Source organism: Rana temporaria, chromosome 4 (assembly GCF_905171775.1).
Source record: "Rana temporaria chromosome 4, aRanTem1.1, whole genome shotgun sequence".
NCBI classification, from domain to species: domain Eukaryota; kingdom Metazoa; phylum Chordata; class Amphibia; order Anura; family Ranidae; genus Rana; species Rana temporaria.
Genome location: NC_053492.1, coordinates 401669124 through 401693827, shown reverse-complemented (window position 1 = coordinate 401693827; position 24704 = coordinate 401669124). Strand labels below are relative to the sequence as shown.

Genomic DNA, 24704 nt, shown 5'->3' with positions numbered 1-24704 from the left:
CAGTATGTACAACCCTTTAAAAAAAGGAGGTGCCAATAAATAAATGATCTAGTATACTTGATATGATATCAAGTGAAAAGCAAAGTCCAACAAAACTTAGTGTTCAGGATAATTGATAATGTTGAAGTTCATATTTTCCACATGTCATTCAAGTGAGTGAATAAAATGAAAAGATGCGTGACTTCTAAAACGATACAGTACCACCACCGATAAAAGTGCAGGCTTACCGGAACTTGTTGACCACTGATGGCATATGCCAAAAGAGGTCGATCAAGGCTTTGTATGACAGATGTCAAAAAACGATCCTTGGCCGGGAAGTGTAGACCCAATTGGATGATGTATCCTTGGATGGAATAGGTCCCCAGGGACAGACTGGAAACTGTACTGGTGTAGGACTCCCAAAACCAATTGGTTCAGTGTAATAATGGTGCATAAGGGGAAGAAAAGAGAGGTGGCCACATAGCGTAACTCCGTATGGTAAAAAATTGCGTGTTTATTCACAGCTGACAAACTTACATTTGGCTGAGGTAAAGAATTCTTGCATGCAAAATGGGGCGACAGTGGAGTCCTCCCGATGCGTTTCGTGGTCAAAACCCCAGACGATGTGCTTTTGACCACGAAACGCGTCGGGAGGACTCCACTGTCGCCCCATTTTGCATGCAAGAATTCTTTACCTCAGCCAAATGTAAGTTTGTCAGCTGTGAATAAACACGCAATTTTTTACCATACGGAGTTACGCTATGTGGCCACCTCTCTTTTCTTCCCCTTATGCACCATTATTACACTGAACCAATTGGTTTTGGGAGTCCTACACCAGTACAGTTTCCAGTCTGTCCCTGGGGACCTATTCCATCCAAGGATACATCATCCAATTGGGTCTACACTTCCCGGCCAAGGATCGTTTTTTGACATCTGTCATACAAAGCCTTGATCGACCTCTTTTGGCATATGCCATCAGTGGTCAACAAGTTCCGGTAAGCCTGCACTTTTATCGGTGGTGGGACTGTATCGTTTTAGAAGTCACGCATCTTTTCATTTTATTCACTCACTTGAATGACATGTGGAAAATATGAACTTCAACATTATCAATTATCCTGAACACTAAGTTTTGTTGGACTTTGCTTTTCACTTGATATCATATCAAGTATACTAGATCATTTATTTATTGGCACCTCCTTTTTTTAAAGGGTTGTACATACTGTTTTATTTATGTTCTACATTTATTAATATCTGTGTATTTTTTATTACACAGACTATGGTATTTTGATATTTATTATATCACTATAAGCGCTACACTTATATATCTTTTTGTCACTTTGCTTTTTTGAATAAGCTGTGTTAGCAGCTACCATTACCGCACTATTGGCAGCGCAGGGTATTCACTTTTCCCTAGTGACGCCACTGCCTGGGGCAATGCAACGACTTATCTTAACTTGGTTATTTAATCACCAGGCCAGAGATAAGATCGTGCACAAAGGAAGAAGGCTAAAGCCAAGACTTTCATCAAAGGTCCAAAAGGAAATACGTTTCAGAAACGGCCACGTGCTAGGTTTTATCTGGCATGCCAGATAAACTAGCTGATGAAACCCTTTGGATTGATAGAAATTAAAAACATTTGTGGGCCGTGTCCTTAATTTCCTTTCTCTGTCTCAAAGGTGAAACATCAGAGGTCTATTTAGACCCCTAATATTTCATTAAGCCCCCAATGGAGCTTCTAAAATAAAAAAATAAAGTTGTAAAATAAATACATAAAATAAAATGTTAAAAAAAAAACATAAGAAAGAAAGAAAAAAAAAACAAAAAGAAAAACCGACACCAGTGGCGGAACTACCAGGGTCACATTGTTAACGAGCCCTGGCATTCCACCACGGGGGGGGGGGGGGCACCAGGGGAGATCTTTATAGTTTCTAGCTCCGGGGCCCTGAAGTTTGTAGTTATGCCCCTGGAAAGATCATTGGTGTCATGCTGTTGGCGCTGCCAAGTGGACTGGAAACTATATAAGCACCATCATCTACAGCTCAAGGAGTCCTACATTTAAAGCCATCTCTAGGTCCCAAACTCGTATATTGTTGCAACGAAACACCAAAAATAATTATGGACTACTTACCAAAGTCATCACTCATTGGATCTTCACTTTCTTGGTTCAGATCAAGATTATAATTTGCATGACTTGCATTACTTTGTACTGTAATTTTACTATGGCCAGCAGTGGTCATTTTGATCTTTTTTAAAACATCTACATCCAGAGATGGGTGCGACCTGTCAGATGGTGAATGTGGTAGAGGTAAGGGAAAATGTATCAATAGCTGAGTAGAGGAAGATTTATATGGCATGGCTGTGCTTGTTACAGGTTGTGTGGCCGTTTTATTTTCATGACCTGAATCATGTCCGCTAGGATTTACCAACCAACGACCAATCCATCCTAGAACCTTTGAAAATATTTCTGTAGACTTGTATTCCTCAGTTGGTAAAATGTTATTTTCTGGGACTGTTGAAACGTTGTTCCTTTTAAGAGTGCCTTCCTTTTTGGTTTCTGTAATTCGGCGTGAGCTCCCAAAAAGTTTGGGCTGAATGTCAAATCTTGGTTGAGAGGAAGAAGACACATCTTTAGGGACTCCCTCTTGACCTGAGACCAGCACTTTGCTCTGTGGAGGTGAGCCACTAACTATCTGTTTAGCTGCTGGAAGGCTTGTTGAGTAGCTGCTGCCAAGAACATTTATACGAAATCCCAGCACAGCACTCACAGTCCTACCTATTTGCAAATTATTTTCAAGATGTACAGTACTAAATGACACAGGCTGAAAAACTTGAGTTTTTTCAGGTTCAGTGACAGTCTGGCTACCACGTTCCTTACTCAATGACTTGGTTGTTGGTAACAAGGCCTGAGGCTTTGGATGAGAAATACCCTCTTGACTTGTTGGAAATTTGGACGAAAACCATGCTGGTGAAATAAGGGGAGCTGCTGTTGAGGTTTCTATTGTGTGCCCGTCAGCTGTAAAGTCATGTTTCATACTTTCAGCAGTTGCATTAACAGCAGGTTTTTTAGGTCTTTTGACAATACTTGCAACATTATCCCGAGGAAATTCAGTCTGTTGGGCTGCACTAACTGGTGGTGTCATCATAAACTGTCCTTCACTGAAATGATGGATTTTAGTGAGCTCAGCTAAAAGAGCAGCAGTAAAAGGTGTGGAAACTTGAATATTATTGGTTTCGCTGAATTGCTCTGTCCCATCGGGCTCAGTATGAGATATTCCAAAATGTGGAGTTTTTGGAAGCTTTGCAGTATAGGGTTTCCTTGTAGGAGTAGCCTTATGTAGCCCAACAACATGTGCAGTACCATAATGCACAGTCATTGGAAGATCGGTAAGATAGGTTGTGCTGAAATGGGGAGTAACACGCAGCTCCGAATCATGAGCTCCACTAAAATGGGGTGCCACAGGAATCTCAATATGTGCTGTACTTGGCACTGGTGTTTCTGACATAGAAAGTGTTTTTCCCAATATCCAGTCTGATTGAGATGTAGTTTCCCACTGCCCCACATAACTTGGCTGTAGGTCTTCTGTGGTCTCTATATCAATAGGTTTGTCTTCATCCATGACAGAAGAATGTGAGGAGGGTGGCTTGACAACCTTAGATGGTGGGGAAGGAACCTGTACTACTGTGCTTGGAACATCCTTTGACAAGTTAATAGCAAAGGTACCTTCAGTTAAATAGTGAGTAACACGTAGAGGTGGCTGGGAAGTAGCAATTGCAACTTCATGGTCTCGGTCATGGTAAGATTCAGAAACCTTGGTGCCAATATAAGGCAACTTGCTAGTAGACAATGTTGAAGGTAGAGAAGAATATACTGGACGTACATTTGTTGGTGGGATTCCAAGTACTGTTGCAACTGGTACAGTCACAGACGTATATGGTTTTAATGAACATTTACATAAATGAGCATTTAGACCAGCAGCAGGGTCATCAAAGATATAGTATCGTCCTTTAAAATATTTGAGTGAATCAGTAAGTGAAAATGTCTGCCATAGTAGTATAACATTGACTGCAAGGGCCTGAGCCGCAAAAACATGTGTAGGCTTATTCCAACAAGCAGACACAATGGTGGATTCAACAGATGATGAAAACGTTTCAAAAATTATTTGGGCACGGTTGTCATCGCAGTTTGTGTTTGTTTGAAATCCATCTATGTAGATTACAATGTGTTTTCCTGGTGCAGCTAAAATAGTCCAGTTACACCACAAATTAATGTTAGTATTCCCATAAACCACAGGAGGGTAAAAGGTGCCAAAATCTTTTCTTAACTTGACGAGACAGCTCTTTTCTGCCATAAAGGTATGCACTGAACTTGGCTCAAACCCTGAAAAAAAAAAGAAAAAAAAGTATGGATAGAAGATAAATGAAACCAAAACTGTAAAATAAAGGAGGTAAGTTACCAACATAAAATATTTATAAATATACAAAAAATGAATGCATACTGTATTTAAATGGCCCTTCCCTCACTAGATGCAACATGCCTTCTCACCACCTGCCACATGCTCTCTGAAGAGCGATCCACATTTTAAGGAGTCCTTTTTTTTCTTGAATTTTAAATTAATTTTTTAATTTAGAATTGCATTTTTTATTTTAAAAGTTTATTTTTTTTATATTTTTAATTTTTTTTAATGTATTACATTAGTTGTTACAGGAGATGCTTGCAGTAACAGGAGGAGAGCAGAGGAGAATTTAAAATGAAATATACAATTAGCTGGATTCAGAAAGACTTACGCCGGCGTATCTAATGCTACGCCACGTAAGTCCATGGATGCGCCGTCGTATCTATGCGCCGTATTCTTGTACTAAGATACGCCTGAATTTTGGCTTCCTACGACCGACGCAAGTCTCCGTCGTATCTTGGGGTACACATCATATTTACGCTGGCCGCTAGGGTCGCTTCCATTGATTTACGCGTTGAATATGCAAATGACCGAGATACACCGATTCACGAACATACTTGCGCCCGTCGCATGAGTATACGCCATTTACGTAAGGTGTATGTCCGGCGTAAAGATAAACCACCAAATAGCTGATCTAAGAGGACAAGCAAAGAGAAAGGCGCCTTTGGGTGCAATACTTTAAAACAGTTTTTATTTTACAATAGCCAAAGATTAAAAACCACTCACAATTTGGTGGTGAGGAACAGGCATATAGGTGGGATTCTCCAGAAGGGAGAGGTAGATGTCATCTGGTGCATCTTTTTAAATCCTTCATCAGGTCCCTGGTGTAGCGCTGTGGAGTGAGGGGGGATCGGTCCTTCTGCCGCTGATGGTAGCAGATGATTGCGGTGGACGGGACAATCCTCAACAGGCACTGGATGCGCGGGTATACCAGCGGACGATGGGTGATGACGTCACCAGGCAAGCGACGCGTTTCCAAATGCTTGGCAGCGAGTGACACGGCTGCCGCATTCCTTTATTATATTATATACACACACATACACACACGTTGAGGTGATAGCTACCCATTTTCCACAAACAAAAAAAGGGACCACAACCCATTCACGGCATTCTGAGATAGATAGATATCATGGCATTGTCAAATTCCCTAAAACCATGGTATGTACATGCATTTATGCAATATGCAGAACACTCATTCCAAATATATATCCATATGCACATGTGCCTACAGGTCTAGTTGAAGGACATATCAGTTACATACACTGTATAGTGTGTCCTACCCAAGCACACGTTGATATCATAACATGTTGCCTACCTGTAAACCTGTGTGTACGGTAGACCTCTATGTACTCTATAAACCAATATTTTACAGCGTAGGTTTGAAATTCATTACTTTCTAGGGTGGCATAGGCATTCTTATTTCACATTGATAAATTTTTATAAAAAAAATGTAACTGCCCTGTTGGGGGGCCTTTGGTGAAATATTAGGGGTCTAACAGACATTTGGGACAGAGAAAGGGACTGAGGACATTGATTCATCAGTCCTTTTCTCTGCAGGCTCAGCTGCACTGGACAGTGAATAAATGGGCATTGCGGTAAATGACGTCGCAAGGACGTCATTTGCTTCGACGTGAACGTAAATGGCGTCCAGCGCCATTCACGATCCACTTACGCAAACTACACAAATTTCAAAAATCGCGACGCGGGAACGACGTCCATACTTACCATTGGCTGCGTCTCCTAATAGCAGGAGCAGCCTTACGACGGAAGCGACGTACGCAAACGACGTAAAACTTGAACGCCGGGCGCGCGTACGTTTGTGAATCGGCATGAGTATGCAATTTGCATACTCTACGCTGACCACTACGGGAGCGCCACCTAGCGGCCAGCGTCAGATTGCACCCTAAGATACAACGGCATAAGAGACTTATGCCAGTCGTATCTTAGGCTACAGTCGGAGTATCTAGCTTTCTGAATACAGAAAATAGATACGTGTACATGCCATTTGTTTCTGTTCACTTTTCACACGTTGCCAAGATGCTTAATACTATACAAAACATTTCATATCAACACAGGTTTTGTTTAATTGCAACTTTAGTATCACAGATATAACTGGGTGTGGTTTATTGTATAATATAAGACTTACCTACATTGACTTGGTTTTCACTTTCAATAGCCTGGATACCCTTTAAGGAAATAATATATATTTAAACCCATTAACATATGTTATACACAACAAATGCAGTCAAAAGGCTTTTTTTTTTTTATTCTTTTAAAATTTCTGTTCTTCAGTGAATAGCAGGTCAAGTCCAAAAAAGGCTGACCACCAGAGAAGTCCTCACAAGGATGGGAAAGTTTAACCAAGTATGAACCAAGAAAATCCTATATCATATTAATACTGTATGTAGTGCCTGTGTACTTTCGTACAGGTGCTATATTTAAATTTAGTGGGGAATGAGAGAGTTATGTTGCTCTCATTCTTTGAATTGTCAAATTTGGCTGTCGCCAAATCTGGATTGTCCTGTGGGTCAGTTTGTGCCCCAGAGATGCAGTCTCATCTCTGGGCGGCAGGTGGCGCCAGAGGGGTCCAGGCGGAGCCGCTTCTTCCCAGCAGCCAATTGGAGGCGTTTTCCCTCGCAGGGCATGCTGGGAGGGGGTATTTCTGTGGCGGAGGCCGTTTTTCGTGGTTCTTCGTGGGTTCCTGGTTCCAGGTGTGGCACCCACCTTTAGGGTGTGCGCACATCACGGGCCCCACCACTATGGCCTACCAGGCCGGGGTCGCGTGCTATGCAGAGTTCCTGACTCTGGGCTCTCATAGCCCGGAGCAACTAATGCTGCCAGGGAACCCCAGTGACTTACTGGGTTCCTGTACCTATTGAGAAGATCCCAAACTGGGTACTGTACAGTGGGAGATTGGTCTGAGGAGAACCCGGAGGCAGGTGATCCAATAAGATTTAAACGAACCACCGAGGATCTGGGTGACCGGACACTGACAGGTCGCATCCAAACTGTCAGTCGGTGACCCCAACAGACATACTGGGAGGATTTGCTCTATCGTTCTAATCTTCAAGCACTAGGCCTGTGGCAGAGGTCTCATCTTAATATCCTAACTCAATTAGAGCCAAGTCGGTGGCAGAGACTTGTTCCTCCCAGAAACTCTAAGTGGCGCTCTGGCTGCCGGGCCTGTGAGAGAGGTCTGTCCAGGGGCACTTTACCCACTCCGGCTGGAGTGGCGACGTAGACGAATACAATTGCTAAAGGGCAGGACTGCCTTTATTATCCATAGCCCGATTCTGTGAAGTTGCTCTTCCTTCACCAACCTGTCCTGTCTACCTCAAGTTGTCATGTTGTTCGTGTTTGGCCAGAAAATAAAAGCATCGAAAACGTCAAACACCTGTATGGACATTCTGTTACTGCTCTCAACACCACCATCACCCCTAGACACAGTACAGAGGTAACTTAAAAACGCTGATCCCAAATCTAACCAGCAGCTCCTCCGGGGGTAGCGCTACATGTATATACCCTATATCACATGTAGATTAGAAAGGACAGTGTCCTAGGTTGGCATGAATAAATTAAAGTCAACAAACCTGTATTAAAATAAACCCTTTCTAAGAAAAAGGACTGCCAATGCCTGACTCATTTTTGAAATGCTAGTTACCTTTATTGACCCCCTGGCAGTCTCAGATTGGCTCGCCTGATGGTTCCATGTCAGCACAGCTGGGTATAGGCTCGGCCCCCCCTATGCTTACAGGACCTTAACTTATACATTTTAGCCCATCTGCAGCCTCAGCATTCTTCTTTTTACCTCCTATGTGCAGAAACTAGGTGTGCTTCTTAACCTGGCTAGTCTAAAGGGCTGGCCATTCGTCCATGTGTGTGGATTAGGCTGAACGCAGTCCCTGGTGTCTCGGCAAAATGACCCGTATTCCAGGAAGCCCCTGCTGGTCCCCGGGGTGGCTTATCAAGGCTAACAGCCTTGTCTGGGGTCTGCTGGTTCCATGTCAAGTGGGCACCGGTATCGGCAGAGTCTCCCCTAGGCATGCGCACCCACGGTGTGCCGGTGTATACAGTCAGATGGCGGAGGTTTGGGGGGCTAAATTTAAGAATGCTTTGTATCCAAATGAATGCTGTGTTTCTGGGAATTGTACCTTGCTTCCTGCAGCCACTAGCATACCCTAAACTCCTCCACAGGGAGTACTCACCCATTGGTGGCTTCTCACGCTTGCTTTACTATTGTGCCACCCCCCTCAAAACACCAGCATTTACATTCCTATAGCCAGCTATTGCCTGTTGAAATATAAGACATCTTTTACATTTCTTTGTGCTCTCCAGTTTTTTTTGTTTTTTTTTTTCAGGTGAAAAAGGGGAGAAGCATGCTTTTATGACATCTACAATTCCCTTGGGGGGTTTGTATATATTGCAGAATATTAATTAAATTCTGCTGCAAATTCCTACCGCTTTGTTGCTGTTCTGAACAAAACACTCTTTCATTATATCTAGATTCCTGTCAGGGCAAGGTTTAGTTCATCAACCACCTGGTAAATTAGGGCTGTAGATCGAAGCCTCCCTCTAGCAGTGGCTAACCCTTTAGGGCAGGGGTCGGGAACCTATGGCTCGCGAGCCAGATGTGGCTCTTGATGGCTGCATCTGGCTCTCGCCTCTCAATACGCAGATCGTGTGGTGTGCCGATCCGAATTGAGCCCATAGAAAAGGCCACGGCTTTGGCCTAGCTCTGGAGCGGCGGCCACCTTGGCAATTTTCTTGACCTATTGTAGAATATGTATGTGTTGTATTTACATAGCTGTGCGAGGAGCTGGGGGTGGGTACAGGAAGTAGGAAGTTATGAATGGAAACTAAAAGAAATAGATTTTACATGTGGCTCTCTGCTGACAAGCTCTTCACAAGATCCATCCAACTATTCCTCATTGCTTCTACAAAATCTACACCTATTTTGTCCATTAGCTATACCAAGTACTCACATTTTTATCGCCATCATCCTCCAGACTCCCAGCGTAAACTTCATCAGTTTGTTGTCCCAGCACAAGGAAAACAAGGACCTGACATACTACCAAGCATGGTAGCATTGCGAAGATCCTCAGCGTTCTTCACAAAAAGCTAAAATGTATTAAAGTAAATTATAAAACTTTTACTATGCATGCTTTGTGGAAGTGAACAGAGTGGTAAATGTCATATCAATATACAAGGCTAGTTTCAGAATGCTGGTTTATTATTCTGCAAATAGTCTCTGTTGTATCCTTTACTGCAGGATATTGTATTTTACACAGAAAAAAAATGGGGGGGGGGGGTGGAAGAGAGGCACACCACTTCCATGGTTACCAACCATTTTATTTTACTGGCAGGCACCCTAAAAAATTGTGGTCAACATTAAAAATTTTACAGACACTTCTGTGGCAGCATGTGATTATACAGTATTGTCTTTTTAACAGCATTCATATAGTATTAGTAACACACTCGTGATTTTACATGGAGCAATGTCTGGTCAGGCCTCTCCTATTCCAGGATGACTGTTCCCTCAAGAACAAAACTATTTTCATAAAAGGCATGGGGTTAATTTAGCGAATAAGATGAAGCTCTGTCATCTATAAATACCTAATCACGAGGTAAATAAAAAAATATATATATAGATTTTGTGCTAAAATGAGTAACCAATAGACAAGCGCCTGTTTCTTCCATGTGCTAATTACTATTGGAATACATCCATATTAAATTCTTGGGTCAATAACCTTTGGATGTATACATTTTCAATGGATTAACTTTGTTTACTTATGTAGGTGCTTATATACACCAAATATGATTGAGTGGCAACAATAGAGGTACATTCATATAATATAAACAAATATAAAGTAACAATAATTTAAAGTGCATATACTGTTATAAGTGCAATAAAGTCCTTATTAGTGCTGTGAAGCGGGATATCATTCTACTACCGTCACAAGTGCAAATAAAGGCAAAGCACTGCTGTGCTCCTTGTATCCAACAATGCCAACGTTTCCACAGGCTGGGCTAGTGTAAAATTCACACTCGCCAAATATGATGGACTCTTTTACCTCATGGCAAAAAAGTCTTCTGTGCTTTAGCCCAGGTTCACACTGGGTACGATTTGCTTCGATTTAAGATGCAATTTCACATGTGAAATCGCATCTCAAGTCGGCGGCATTTTCCGGCAATGACACTGTCCTAATCGGTGCGACGCCGCATCTGCGGCGCTGCACCGGTTCTTTAAAAAGTAGTTCCTGTACTGCTTTTTGCGATTTCGGGCTGCGATTTACATTGACATCTGCACAGATGTCTCTTAAATCGCGGCAGAAATCGGGACTGCCAGCGGGAGTGAAGCCGTGCGAGTTCAGCTGAACTCGCACGGCTTCACTCCCCCAGTCCAGTGTGAACCAGGGTTAAGGCAATTTATGGGGCCCAAACCCAGTGCTGTAGCTCGGATGTCCTCTACTGGCTCCTCTGTGATTAATTCCTTCAGTACAACTCCCGAACTTCCAGAGTGGGTAATATGCAGTATGTGTTGTAAAAAAGAAGAAAAAAAATTCTCAGATTATTATCCTCGGATTTATTATAAAAATAAATTTACAAAAATGGTTAAAAACTATGGGGCAGATCCTCAAAGAAATTACGCCGGCGTATCTCTTGATACGCCGCGTAATTTCAAATTTTGCGCGTCGTATCTTTGTTTTGAATCCTCAAAACAAGATACGACGGCATCTGGGTTAGATCCGACAGGCGTTCGTCTTCGTACGCCGTCAGATCTAAGATGCAATTTTCCGGCGGCCGCTAGGTGGCGTTCCTGTCGTAATCCGCGTTGAGCATGCAAATTAGCTATTTCCGACGATCCACGAACGTACGAGCGGCCGTCGCATTCTTTTACGTCGTTTCCGTTCGGCTTTTTCCGGCATATAGTTAAAGCTGCTATATGGTGGCATACTCAATGTTAAAGCGGGGGTTCACCCTTAGAGGGCACTTTTCCCCCTTAGATTCCTGCTCGTTATTACTAGGGGAATCGGCTATTTATTTTAAAATATGTGCAGTACTTACCCGTTTACGAGACGCATCCTCTCCGTCGCTTCCGGGTATGGGCGTTCCTTCTTGATTGACAGGTTTCCGAGAGGCTTCCGACGGTCGCATCCATCGCGTCACGATTTTCCGAAAGAAGCCGAACGTCGGTGCGCAGGCGCAGTATAGAGCCGCACCGACGTTCGGCTTCTTTCGGCTACGAGTGACGCGACGGATGCGACCGTCGGAAGCCTCTCGGAAGGCTGTCACTCAAGAAGGAACGCCCGCTCCCGAAGACCCATACCCGGAAGCGACGGAAGAAGATGCAGCTCGAAAACGGGTAAGTACTGCTTATATTTTAATATAAATAGCCGATTCCCCTAGACCGAACGAGCAGGAAGCTAAGGGGAGATTTTTTTTTTTTTTTTTAAATGGGTGAACTCCCGCTTTAAGTATGGCCGTCGTTCCCGCGTCTAATTTTGAAAATTTTACGTCGTTTGCGTAAGTCGTCCGTGAATGGGGCTGGACGCCATTTACGTTCATGTCAAAACCAATGACGTCCTTGCAACATCATTTAGCGCAATGCTAGGCAGGAAATTTTAGGGTCGGCGCATGCGCAGTTCGTTCGGCGCTGGGAAGCGCTTCATTTAAATTAAACACGCCCCCCTACCCGCCGCATTTGAATTCCGCGACCTTACGCCGCGAGAGATACACTACGCCGCCGTAACTTACGGCGCAAATTCGTTGTGGATTTAAAACAAAGCCAAGTAAGTTACGGCGGCGTAGCGTATCTTAGATACGCTGCGCCGGTGCAGATCTTTGTGGATCTGCCCCTATTTCTTTAGGACAGGGCCAACGTCACTAAACTTCAGCGTTGTCTATTGTGGAGATAAGCACGTACATATAAGAGTATGTATATAAGCACACATAAGTAAGCAAAGTTGATCCATTGAAAATGTATACGTTTATATCCAAGGTTATTGACCCCAGAAATTTAATACGGGTGTAGTCCGATAGTAATTAGCACATGGAAGGAGCAGGCAACTGTCTATTAGTTATTTTCTAATTTTCCCTATTAGTGTGGACCATATTGGACAGCAGCAGCCCAATTATACCATATATTAGTACCAATGCGCAAGTGTTTTATTTTATTAGATTTTTAATTGGATGATTAAAATGAACCCAATTTCCCCTAAATTGCTAAGCTCAGTACACATTCAGTTTATAAAAACAGTCACTGACTAGTAAGTCTGTAGACAGGGCAAGAACAAGGTACCCGCTTAGAAGGGACTACTCACACACTTCGGCCTTGGTAAAGTAAAACTTTATAGTAATGGTTTGGAATAGAAAAGTCGCAATTGACATTTATCCTGCAAAGCTATTTAAAAACACCTGAACATAATAAAAAAAACAAATACAGGGGTTTGGTCACACTATATGGTCATATAGTGCCAAGCCCACTTACTGCGACAAAGTACCCCAAACTAGTGGGTTCTACCCTAGTAATAGAATGAAAGATCCTGCATCTCAACCATGGGAGCCAAACTCCTCTATGTGGGAGAACTGAAGGGATTCCTCCTATGCACTGGTGGCCACTAATAAGAAGTAATAAGGAGGGGGAGGGGTGCTCCAGCCCAAAAAAAAAAAAAACACTGGTCAGGGTCACTACACTGTATAACCAGCCTGAACTAAGCACTGTCCATTACCAGTGGGTTTGTTTTTCAACCTGTCACTCACTCAAAGTGTGTCCGAATGATGGTAATTCTCCTATTTAAAGGTTGCCTTATTAAGATGGCCACCCAAACTCTCCCAGGAACTGAATATCGAAAGGAATGCCTGCCTTCCCAGTGAGGACCTAAGAGTCCATAAGGGGACAATTTCCTATATACGACTCCTCTCCCCCTGTAGCATTGTCACAGTACCATCTAAAAGGCACCTACCTATGGCTACCTTCACACTGAGGCAGTTTTCAGGCATTTTAGCACTAGAAACAGCACATGTAGTCTGTGCTTTCACACTGGGGCGGTGCACTTGCGGGACATTCGAAAAAAGTGCTGCAGGCAGCATCTTTAGGGCGAGTTGGGAGCGCTATTAATAGCGCTCCCAAAACACCCCTGCCCATTGAAATGAATGGGCAGTGCTTTGAAAGCGCTGCAAAACGGGTCTTTTTTTTTTTTTAAGGTCTTTTATTAAGGTCTTGTCGTCACGTAACCCTAAAAACACAGGCCCGCTAGTGCCTGAAAAGGGCAGCAAAAAAACAAGCGGCGCTTTAGCGCTAACACCATGGCGCTTCAGTGTGAAAGCAGCATGCAAGTCAACTCAATGCTTTGATGACTTTGGTGTGCCAATCACAATATAGTTTTTTTAATCTAGCATTAGTACCTAAAAAAATTGTAGCGCTAATTGATGTGATAACAAAATAAACACTGAGGGGCAGATCCTCGTACAGCGGCGCATTTATGCGCCGGGCGTAGCGTATCTAAGATACAATACGCCGCCGTAACTTACTTTTTTTTTTTCAAATCCTGAAAGAATCTGCGCCGTAAGTTGCGGCGGCGTAGTGTATCTTTGCCGGCGTAATGGTGCCTAATTCAAATGGATGTAATGGGGGCGTGTTTTATGTAAATACGTCGTGACCCGACGTAAACAAAGTGGGGGTATCCCAGTGCGCATGCTCGAAATTACCCGGAACAAGCCAATGCTTCCGACGGTGACGTCATTCTACGCAAATCCCTATTCGTGAACGACTTACGCAAACAACGTAAACATTTCATAATTCTATGCGTGAACGACGGCCATACTTATTGAGTACGCCTCATAACAGCAGCTTTAACTATACGCCGGAAAAAGTCGAACGCAAACGACGTAAAAAAATGCGCCGGCCGGACGTACGTTCGTGGATCGCCGTAAATAGCTAATTTTACGGGGTCGACGCAGATTTCGACGGAAACGCCACCTAGCGGCCGCCGAAAAATTGCATTTAAGATCCAACTGCGTACTAAGACGTACGCCTGTCGGATCGATCCCAGATGCCGTTGTATCTTGTTTTGTGGATACAAAACAAAGATACAACGCTGGAAATTTAAAATTACGCCGGCGTATCAGTAGATAAGCCGGCGTAATCCTTTTGTGGATTTGCCCCTGAATGTCTATATCAAAACACCAAGTGACAGATGTGTAAAAAATATATGATATAAAAAAAGTCCAAATAATGTATTATATAGTGAAAACAAGGGATATACAAGTGATGTAGCAGCATAAAACCAAATCTTCAAACGACAAGGAGCAGCAAAACCACCAAAGGGAAGATGTCTAATGCTTGAAGATGGTGACTCTCAGATGGTAAAACCATGACCCGATGTATAGGAGAAGAGTGAAACAGAAGAGACACATAGCATAATACCGTAGGCAAATGAGCGTTTAATAATAGTTAGAAACACTTACATGGAAGTGGAAGAAAAGAACGTTCTGATCCTAAATGTGCGTGGCTGCAGTGGAGTCACCCGACGCGTTTCACAAAAACTTGCTTCGTCTGGGGCATGGCTTCACTGATGCCCGTCTCTCTTAAATATACAATCTGACCCTGATCACAGGTACACCCCCCGGAGCTCGTCCAATCCGAGACAACTCCCGGGTTAGCAATCCAAATAAACCAATATATATCCCTGGTGTAAATGAATGTCCTAGTGCAAACACAGGCCGGGATGACTATAATAATGGTTTCCAATATGATCAGATTAATAAATAATTTGGTTGTGGCGTGCGCCTCAGCGGTCATGAGCTATGACCTACCGCTTGGCGTGAAGCGCAAACAGCGCGTGTCACATGACACGTACGCCATGCTTCAAAGAGGCCTGCGCAACAGCACAACCCCGCAGAATGAATCTAGGGAAAATTGTTTAAATTGCGCATAAATGGGGTAAATATGTAAGTGAAACCCACACAAATTCTATGGCCAGAAAGAGAACAGACATCCCCCTGCTGGAAATAAAAATAAGCCCAAATGTCTATTAAAAAACACAGGTCTAAAATAAGTATAAAATGGGTATAGTAAAATAATGGGGGGGGGGTCCAAAAGAGTAATGACATGTCATCTACTAGAATTTAATGTTTATACACGGATATGTTATCCTTACGGGGGTTCGTCCAATGGGAGATTGCCATTTCTGGGGCCATTTTGTAATACAATTTTATATCTATCATGTCCCCTTTATAGGATTTGGGTTTACTATCCCATTGTCCCCTGTTTTTGGGCTATTTCGGGGACCCATATATGGGCTGCACTCAATCTAGACATTTTTATAGCAGTCTAGTAGACGACATGTCATTACCCCCTTATTTTACTATACCCATTTTATACTTATTTTAGACCTGTGTTTAATAGACATTTGGGCTTATTTTTATTTCCAGCAGGGGGACGTCTGTTCTCTTTCTGGCCATAGAATTTTTGTGGTCTTCACTTATATATTTACCCCAATGCGCAATTAAAACAATTTCCCCTAGATTCATCCTGCGGGGTTGTGCTGTTGCGCAGGCCTCTTTGGAGCATGGCATGCGCGTCATATGACGTGTATGCCACGTGGCGCAGGCCTATTCGCATATGCTCCGGGGGCGGATCCTTTGAATCTGGGCGCTGAAGCGTGAGGTGCGTGTCATGTGACACGCGCTGTTTGCGCTCCGCGCCAAGCAGAAGGTCATGGCTCACGACCGCTGAGGCGCATGCCGGTGCGCGATTGGTCAAATCGGAAGGTCGCAGCTCATGTGATGAGTCATGTGACATGCACGGCGGTGCGTGATTGGCTGTGTACGATTCTGTGCAGCTTACACTGCTTTTCATGCCCACAACCAAATTATTTATTAATCTGATCATATTGGAAACCATTATTATAGTCATCCCGGCCTGTGTTTGCACTAGGACATTCATTTACACCAGGGATATATATTGATTTATTTGGATTGCTAACCCAGAAGTTGTCTCAGATTAGACGAGCTTCCGGGGTGTACCTGTGATCAGGGTCAGATTGTATATTTAAGAGAGATGGGCATCAGTGGAGGCATACCCCAGACGAAGCAAGTTTTTGTGAAACGCGTCGGGTGACTCCACTGCAGCCACGCACATTTTGGATCAGAACGTTCTTTTCTTCGACTTCCATGTAAGTGTTTCTAACCGTTATTAAACGCTCATTTTCCTATGGTATTATGCTATGTGTCTCTTCTGTTTCACTCTTCTCCTATACATCGGGTCATGGTTTGACCATTTGAGAGTTACCATCTTCAAGCATTAGAGATCTTCCCTTTGGTGGTTTTGCTGCTCCTTGTCGTTTGAAGATTTGGTTCCATGCTGCTACATCCCTTGTATATACTCAGCTTTGTTGACCCTCTGGGCGTAGGCTCACTAGGGTTCAATTTATCTGGTAAGCCTCTGCTTTACTGGTGGCGGGCATTTCACAAGTGTGCATCACGTTCAAGTGGGAATCGCTGTTGATCTGGGATTATTCATCCAGTTCTATTCATCTATCAAGTTTTCACTATATAATACATTATTTGGACTTTTTTATATCATATATTTTTTTACACATCCGTCACTTGGTGTTTTGATATAGACATTCAGGCCTGGATTCAGAAACGATTTACGGCGGCGTATCTCCAGATACGCCGCCGTAATTTTAAATTTGCGCCGTCGCATCTTTACGCCTATTCAGAAAGGCATTTACGTTAGTTTTTTTCCAAGATACGACTGACGTAAGTCTCTTACACCGTCGTATCTTGGGTGCATATTTACGCTGGCCGCTAGGGGCACTTCCGTAGATTTACGCGTAGAATATGCAAATGAGGTAGATACGCCGATTCAGAAATGTACTTGCGCCCGTCGGAATTAGCTATGCCGTTTACGTAAGGCGTCGGTCCGGCGTAACTTTACCCCTCATAAAGCAGGCGTAAGTCATGTTAAGGTATGGACGTCGGAAACGTCGGAACAGCGTCGTATTTTACGTCGTTTGCGTAACTCGTACGTGAATGGGGCTGGGCGCAAGTTACGTTCACGTCGACTAAGCATTGAGCCAACGTATCTTGAGGAGTATTTGCGAAGTGACTGAGCATGAGCCGTTCGTTCGGCCCCTCATTTGCATGGGGTCACGGTTAATTTTAACCACTTGACCACTGGGCACGTAAACCCCCTTAATAACCAGACCAATTTTCAGCTTTCGGTGCTCTCACAATTTGAATGACAATTACTCAGTCATACAACACTGTACCCAAATGACATTTCCGTCCTTTTTTTCACACAAATAGAGCTTTCTTTTGGTGGTATTTAATCACCGTTGGGTTTTTTATTTTTTGCGCTATAAGAGAAAAAAGATAAAAATTTAGTATTTTTTCTTCATTCTTTTGCATAAATGTGAAAGATGAAGTTACGCCGAGTAAATAGATACCCAACATGTCACCCTTCAAAATTGCACACGCTCGTGGAATGGCGCCAAACTTCGCTACTTAAAAATCCCCATAGACGACGTTGCAGGGTATTTTGGGGCATTGCGGAGTATTTTGGGGCATTGCAGAGTATTTTGGGGCATTGCAGAGTATTTTGGGGCATTGCAGAGTATTTTGGGGCATTGCAGAGTATTTTGGGGCATTGCAGAGTATTTTGGGGCATTGCAGAGTATTTTGGGGCATTGCAGAGTATTTTGGGGCATTGCAGAGTATTTTGGGGCATTGCAGAGTATGGGGGCATTGCAGAGTATTTTGGGGCATTGCAGAGTATGGGGGCATTGCAGAGTATGGGGGCATTGCAGAGTAGGGCAGAGTATGGGGGCATTGCAGAGTAGGGCAGAGTATGGGGGCATTGCAGAGTATGGCAGAGTATGGGGGCATTGCAGAGTATGGGGGCATTGCAGAGTATGGGGGCATTGCAGAGTATGGGGGCATTGCAGAGTATGGGGGCATTGCAGAGTATGGGGGCATTGCAGAGTATGGGGGCATTGCAGAGTATGGGGGCATTGCAGAGTATGGGGGCATTGCAGAGTATGGGGGCATTGCAGAGTATGGGGGCATTGCAGAGTATGGGGGCATTGCAGAGTATGGGGGCATTGCAGAGTATGGGGGCATTGCAGAGTATGGCAGAGTATGGGGGCATTGCAGAGTATGGGGGCATTGCAGAGTATGGGGGCATTGCAGAGTATGGGGGCATTGCAGAGTATGGGGGCATTGCAGAGTATGGGGGCATTGCAGAGTATGGGGGCATTGCAGAGTATGGGGGCATTGCAGAGTATGGGGGCATTGCAGAGTATTGCACAGGGAGGGATGGATGGCTGGATCTGTGACTGCATGTGTCACAGATCCAGCCCGCAGCAGCAGCTGCTGCTGCTTCCGCTCTCTCCCCTCTCCTCTCTCACACTGTACCGTTCGGTACAGAGAGGAGAGGGAGGAACCGGCACATGACATGACATCACATGACGCCGGTTTGTTTACTAGTGATCGCTCCGTCATTGGACGGAGCGATCACGTGGTAAACCGCCGCTATCAGCGGCGATTTACCGTGATCCGTGATCAGCCAGGTCCGGAGGACCCGGCGGCCACGGAGACTCCCGTGTGCGCGCCCCACAGGGCGCGCGATTCTGGGAGGACGTACATTGACGCCCTCCCAGAGTTAAGCAACCGCCTTGTAGACGTATTTCGTCTATAGGGCGGTTGCTAACTGGTTAATAAAACACGCCCACTGCCAACCTACTTTGAATTACGCGGGCTTACGCCGGCCCATATACGCTACGCGGCCGTAACTAAGGACGCAAATTGTTTCTGAATACGGTATTCGCCTGACTTAGTTACGGCGGCGTAGCGCATATGAGATGCGCTACGCCTGCAGAAAGATACACGATTCTTTCTGAATCCGGGCCTCAGTGTTTATTTTATTATCACATCACTTAGCGCTACAATTTGTATGTTTTGTTTGTTATCTTCCTTTGTTCACTGTTTTTTTGTAGCTGCTCGCTTTTTTTTTTAATTAGGGGACAAATTCCCACAAGCACTCTAAAGTTTTGTGCAAAGCTTTCCTGGAAGAGTGTAGGCTGTTGTAGCGGCAAAGGAGACAGAGATGGCCCATAGTTTTGGGATTGGAGGTTTAGCAAGCTCATATAACATACTGTGTGCTGTGATGCTGAAAAAAGGTTCATGTGTGTTTTTAATCTATTGTAGTACATTGTCAGCTCATTCAGCAATGTTAACGCATGTCTAAGGCCTCGTACACACGACCAGGTCTGTCCGCTGAAACTGGTCCGCGGACAGATCCGATCGTGTGTACAGGCTAACGGACAGATATCCGGCGGACAAATGTTTCTTAGCATGCCAAGAAACATGTCCGCTGGAAAGCTGTCCGGCGGACATGTCCGCTGGTTAGTACACCTAACCAGCGGACAGATATCTCCCGCATGCGTCGAATCCATGCGTCAAATGGATTCGACGCATGCGTGGAAGTATTTTACTTCCTGGTTTGGTGATGTGGCGGCGTCAACGTCACCGCCACGTCACCGCGCTGTCTGTCCGCGGGGATTTCGGTTTGATGGTGTGTACAAGCCATCAGACCGAAATCTCTGAGCGGACATGTCCGATGAAAACGGTCCAGCGGACCGTTTTCATCGGACTGTCCGCTCGTCTGTACGGGGCCTAACACACCGCAACAAACATCTAGATGTATGAATGGGTCCTCATTTTAATTCCTTTGGAGTCACTGCTGTGCTTTACAAACATGCAATTATTTTATTTTAAAAGCAATGATATGGATAAAGTGTGGCCATTCCACTGCATTATAGATGGATTGAAGCGTTTCACTATGAGGAATTGCTTTCAAGTCACAAGCTATAGCATTATAGGTCCTGAAGGATGCCTCACTGCCTGCTATTTTTGATGAGACCTCCAGTTTTTTTATGGCAATCCATAATAGAGCGTTTCCAGGGCCGATCCGCCCTATAGGCTCACTATGCAAGCCGCTTAGGGCCCCCCAAATTACTAGAGGCCCCGCCTGGTGCAAAGTCATTTCGGACCCTTACCCCACTTCTCAACTCACTGGCTGCATGGGAGAAGAGGTAAGAAGTCAGAACCCCCTGCCTCTCACTTTAATGCAAGATGTAATTTCCGACAGCAGAACACCCCCCCTTCTCAATTTCAAAGATTTTAATGTGACATGTCACTGCTCCCCAACCCCCCCCCCCCCCCCCCCCCCCCTCCTCAACTTTAAATGTGACATGTCATTTTGCTTAGGGCCCCAGGGAGGTCAGGAACGGCACTGAGTGTTTCTCAACCTTTTTTCAGTCAAGGCACCCTTTACACCCTTTGAGATGGACCGTCTCAAGGCACCCCATTGCAAAATGTAAAAAACTATTCTGACAGTTTTACATAAAGCAGTAACATCCACACCGAACATTAGTGGCGATTTATTCTTCCAAAGCAAATACATTTTTGCATACTGGTACCGACTAGTATTCCAGTGTTTCTCCTCTCCCTCAGTTTCTCTTCTGGAAGGTTGCAATGGTGCACAATAAAAACCTGTGACTTTTTGTAACTAAAAGGCAGACTTGATCCACCTGCTGGCCTGTAAACATTTTTGGTGCCTGGGCCCCCTGGTTGAAAAAGGCTGCCATAATATATGCTTATCTTTCAAGAGGGAAGCATGTGTGCAGAATAAAACTGTCTCATAACATTCAACTTCCAAACATTTTTTCACGATTTTCACAGTACCCTCTCTGACTGTGTGAATATTGGTGCTTTTAAGCCCCTTGCCTGCTGCATTTGAGGCAGTGCAATCGTTTTTGGTTGAAAAAAAACCTGCAGTAAAAAATATGTGGGCTGCCAATGCTGTCCTCTTTCTTTTAATACTATTTGCTTGACAGTCACTGGCCTCAAAACTTTCTGAGTCACCAACCAGGAACAGACACAATGACAATAAAATTGTATAGATGTCAGAAATCCTGATGTGTACACTTGTTCCTCGCAGCTGCAAGACAGCATTGAGGCCATTGGATCAATACAAAAAAAGCACATATGGTGGACATGTCCCAAAATCAAAAAATATTGGTGGGTGATTAGGCAAATAATTATTAGAGAAATAATCAATATTGAAGTTCCCGAAAACCCGTGGAGGTGTTAATTACATGGCATTCGAATGCCAACTAAACAATACCCGAGAACATTGCACCCACTGCTTTTAAATGCTGCAAAGAGCCAAATACCTACACACTGGCAAGAACCGGAACGGCCTATGCTGAAGGGTTGGTGCAATAAAATAGATTACATTTACAACTTAGAATATCTAAGGGTTAGCGAGGGGGGAGGTAGTAGAGGAGTTTCAAGAAAAGTGGAAAGAATGGACAGATTACAAGCATACAATGGGATACGTAGAATTGATGGGAGCATAACATAACATAATAAAATAAACTACATTAAAATTAGAATATTAACCACTTGCCGACCAGCCGCCGTCGTTTTACGGCGGCAGGTCGGCTCCCCTGCGCGAGAGCACGTAATATAACGTCGGCTCTCGCGCAGGCCACTAGGGGCGCATGCGCCCCCGCTCGCCCCTGACCCCGTACCCGGCGGGCGCGATCGCCGCCGGGCACCCGCGATTGTTTGTTACAGAGCGGGGACCGGGAGCTGTGTGTGTAAACACACAGCTCCCGGTCCTGTCAGGGAGAGAAATGCTGATCTTCTGTTCATACAATGTATGAACAGAGGATCAGTCATTTCCCCTAGTGAGGCCACCCCCCCTACAGTTAGAACACACCCAGGGAACATACTTAACCCCTTCCCCGCCCCCTAGTGTTAACCCCTTTCCTGCCAGTGGCATTTTTATAGTAATCAATGAGTTTTTATAGCACTGATTGCTATAAAAATGCCAATGGTCCCAAAAATGTGTCAAAAGTGTCCGCCATAATGTCGCAGTACTGAAAAAAAAACATTACTAGTAAAAAAAAAATATATATTATTGAAAATGCCATAAAAATACCCCCTATTTTGTAAACGCTATAACTTTTGCGCAAACCAATCAATAAACGCTTATTGCTATTTTTTTTTACGAAAAATATGTAGAAGAATACGTATCGGCCTAAACTGAGGAAAAAAAATGATTTTAATATATTTTTGGGGGATATTTATTATAGCAAAAAATATAATTTTTTTTCAAAATTGTCGCTCTATTTTTGTTTCTAGCGCAAAAAACACCAAAAGAAAGCTCTATTTGTGGGGGGAAAAGGACGCCAATTTTGTTTGGGAGCCACGTTGCACGACAATTGTCAGTTAAAGCGACGCAGTGCCGAATCGCAAAAAGTGCTCTGGTCTTTTACCAGCAATATGGTCCGGGGGTTAAGTGGTTAATAACTCGAACTAAAGAAGAGTAAAGAGGGGAAAAGTATCTAATAAAGAGAGAGAATGGAAGATGGAGAAATCTTAAATGGGAGAGGGGGTTGGGTATTATTATAATCTTCTTGTTTGAAATGTAATGTATTAGTAGATTATAATGTGTTTATATGGAAAACTAATAAAGTTAAAAAAATAAAATACAAAAGCCAGGCACCTTGTATTTCGAAAATGAAGGCAGTTGTCCCATGTAGAGGTGTATATATAATCCTGTTTTACTTTCCAAAGCATAATAATATGAAGATATATAATAGCTTTCTATGGACTAGACTTTTTACACTTTAGCCTTATTCAATAACATAATGCAAAGTGATAAATATTTTAAAAAATGAAAATGTTTAGGATTGGTTGCTATGAGTTTCTACACAGCAGCCATTGCATTAAGCCTGTGTTTCTCCTCATCTCATGGTATACATGTTGAAGAATAGCTTTTAGCCCTGGTTCACATTTATGCGATTTGGCAAATTGCATGCCAAATCGGCAGCAATTGCACCATCTGAATCGGTGCGACGCCGCATTTGCGGCACTGCACTGTACTACTTTTGTCGATCTAAGGGTGCAATTTCCATTGACATCTGTGCAAAAACCCGCACAGATGTCTCAGAAATCGCCCCCCGAAGTCTCGACTGACATGCGGGAATGAAATTGCGCAAGTTCAGCTGAACTCGCACAATTTCATTCCTGCGGTCAACATGAACCAGGGTTTTAAAGAACAAAGTTTGACTGCATATGCACAAATTCTGAAGTTTAAGGGCCCATTCACACTAGGGACAGGTACCTGCATTTTTTTCCAAACTGGATGAATGCAGGTAACTGCAATGACACACAGAAAGCAATAGTTTTTTCTATGTGTCATGTTCCTACTAAAATGCTCAGTTTAGATGTATTCTAGAAATGTGCATTAAAATGTAACATGTTGGCATTTTATTGCGCAGGAATGCACGTAAAACGTGTGTCAATTGGGTCAGAGTAAACAATGCATTTAAAGAAATTTAAAAAAAGCAGAAACTAGCATAGATGCATATAAACACTGCAACGTGATTGCAGGCCAACAGAGAAACATTTTAAAGTTCTTATTTTTACGTGCATGATAGTGTCAATGGGCCCATTAAAGTAAAATGTGAGTACAGGTGAACAAATTGGAACTTTTAGATCTGCATTCATTATTTAATGAAATTGCAACGATTATGTACCGTAAGTATCGAAGGGTTTGGGGCAGAAAAGCATGTACACCATAATTACTACATAGGACTCCAATGGGTCTGACATAAATAGAATTTTTGCTGCATGGTTCGACACAATAGCACTGAATCCTTATTTTTGCCTAATGTTAAAGAGAGACATACCTTTATATGAAAAAAGGGAAATCATGGATACTTGGCAGATAAGGACTTTTAATGCTTCCATTGTGCATATATTGTTGGTTTCATGACAATAAACATGATCTACTTACTGGAATGGAGGACTTGCCATGCTTTGCCTTGTTTGAATGTCTGTAGTGAACCAAAACCCCATTAGCTATCACACCTGAGCCACCTAATACCTTGACTTAACCCCTGAGATACTATGCAGGAAAGCAGCAACTCACTGCCACCATAGGAGCAAGTCTAGACTGCATGTCAATGTGAGGCCTTAAGGCTCATACACACGGTCAGACATCCAACAAAATTTCCCTTGGATTTTTTTCCTAATTGATTTGTCCGGCCCCACCCATAGCATACACACAGTCAGACTTTTCTGCAAACTTTTCTAAAACTTTCCTAACATCACATGTTTTTTTTGCTCTTTTCTGCTCTTTACCGCCACCCTTTGGTTAACTTCTGCTATTGTTTGTTGCTTTTAACA

At 43.6% G+C, this 24704-nt stretch overlaps 1 protein-coding gene across 2 annotated transcripts in view; it reads right to left on the bottom strand.

Moving 5' to 3' along the window:
- Positions 1–24485, bottom strand: part of LOC120937752 — a 44794-nt gene extending 20309 nt beyond the window's left edge. The window contains exons 1-4 of one of the 2 annotated variants that reach the window (XM_040351210.1): positions 24313–24485; positions 9416–9551; positions 6580–6619; positions 2108–4357 (exon numbers count right to left, since the gene is read on the bottom strand). In XM_040351210.1, coding sequence (XP_040207144.1) covers positions 2108–4357; positions 6580–6619; positions 9416–9520 — 2395 coding nt within the window. In that variant the 5' untranslated portion in view covers positions 9521–9551; positions 24313–24485. Of the gene's footprint in view, positions 1–2107; positions 4358–6579; positions 6620–9415; positions 9552–24312 lie in introns of those variants that run through there. The other variant, XM_040351211.1, reaches the window with a different exon arrangement.
- Positions 24486–24704: the final 219 nt, after the last annotated feature.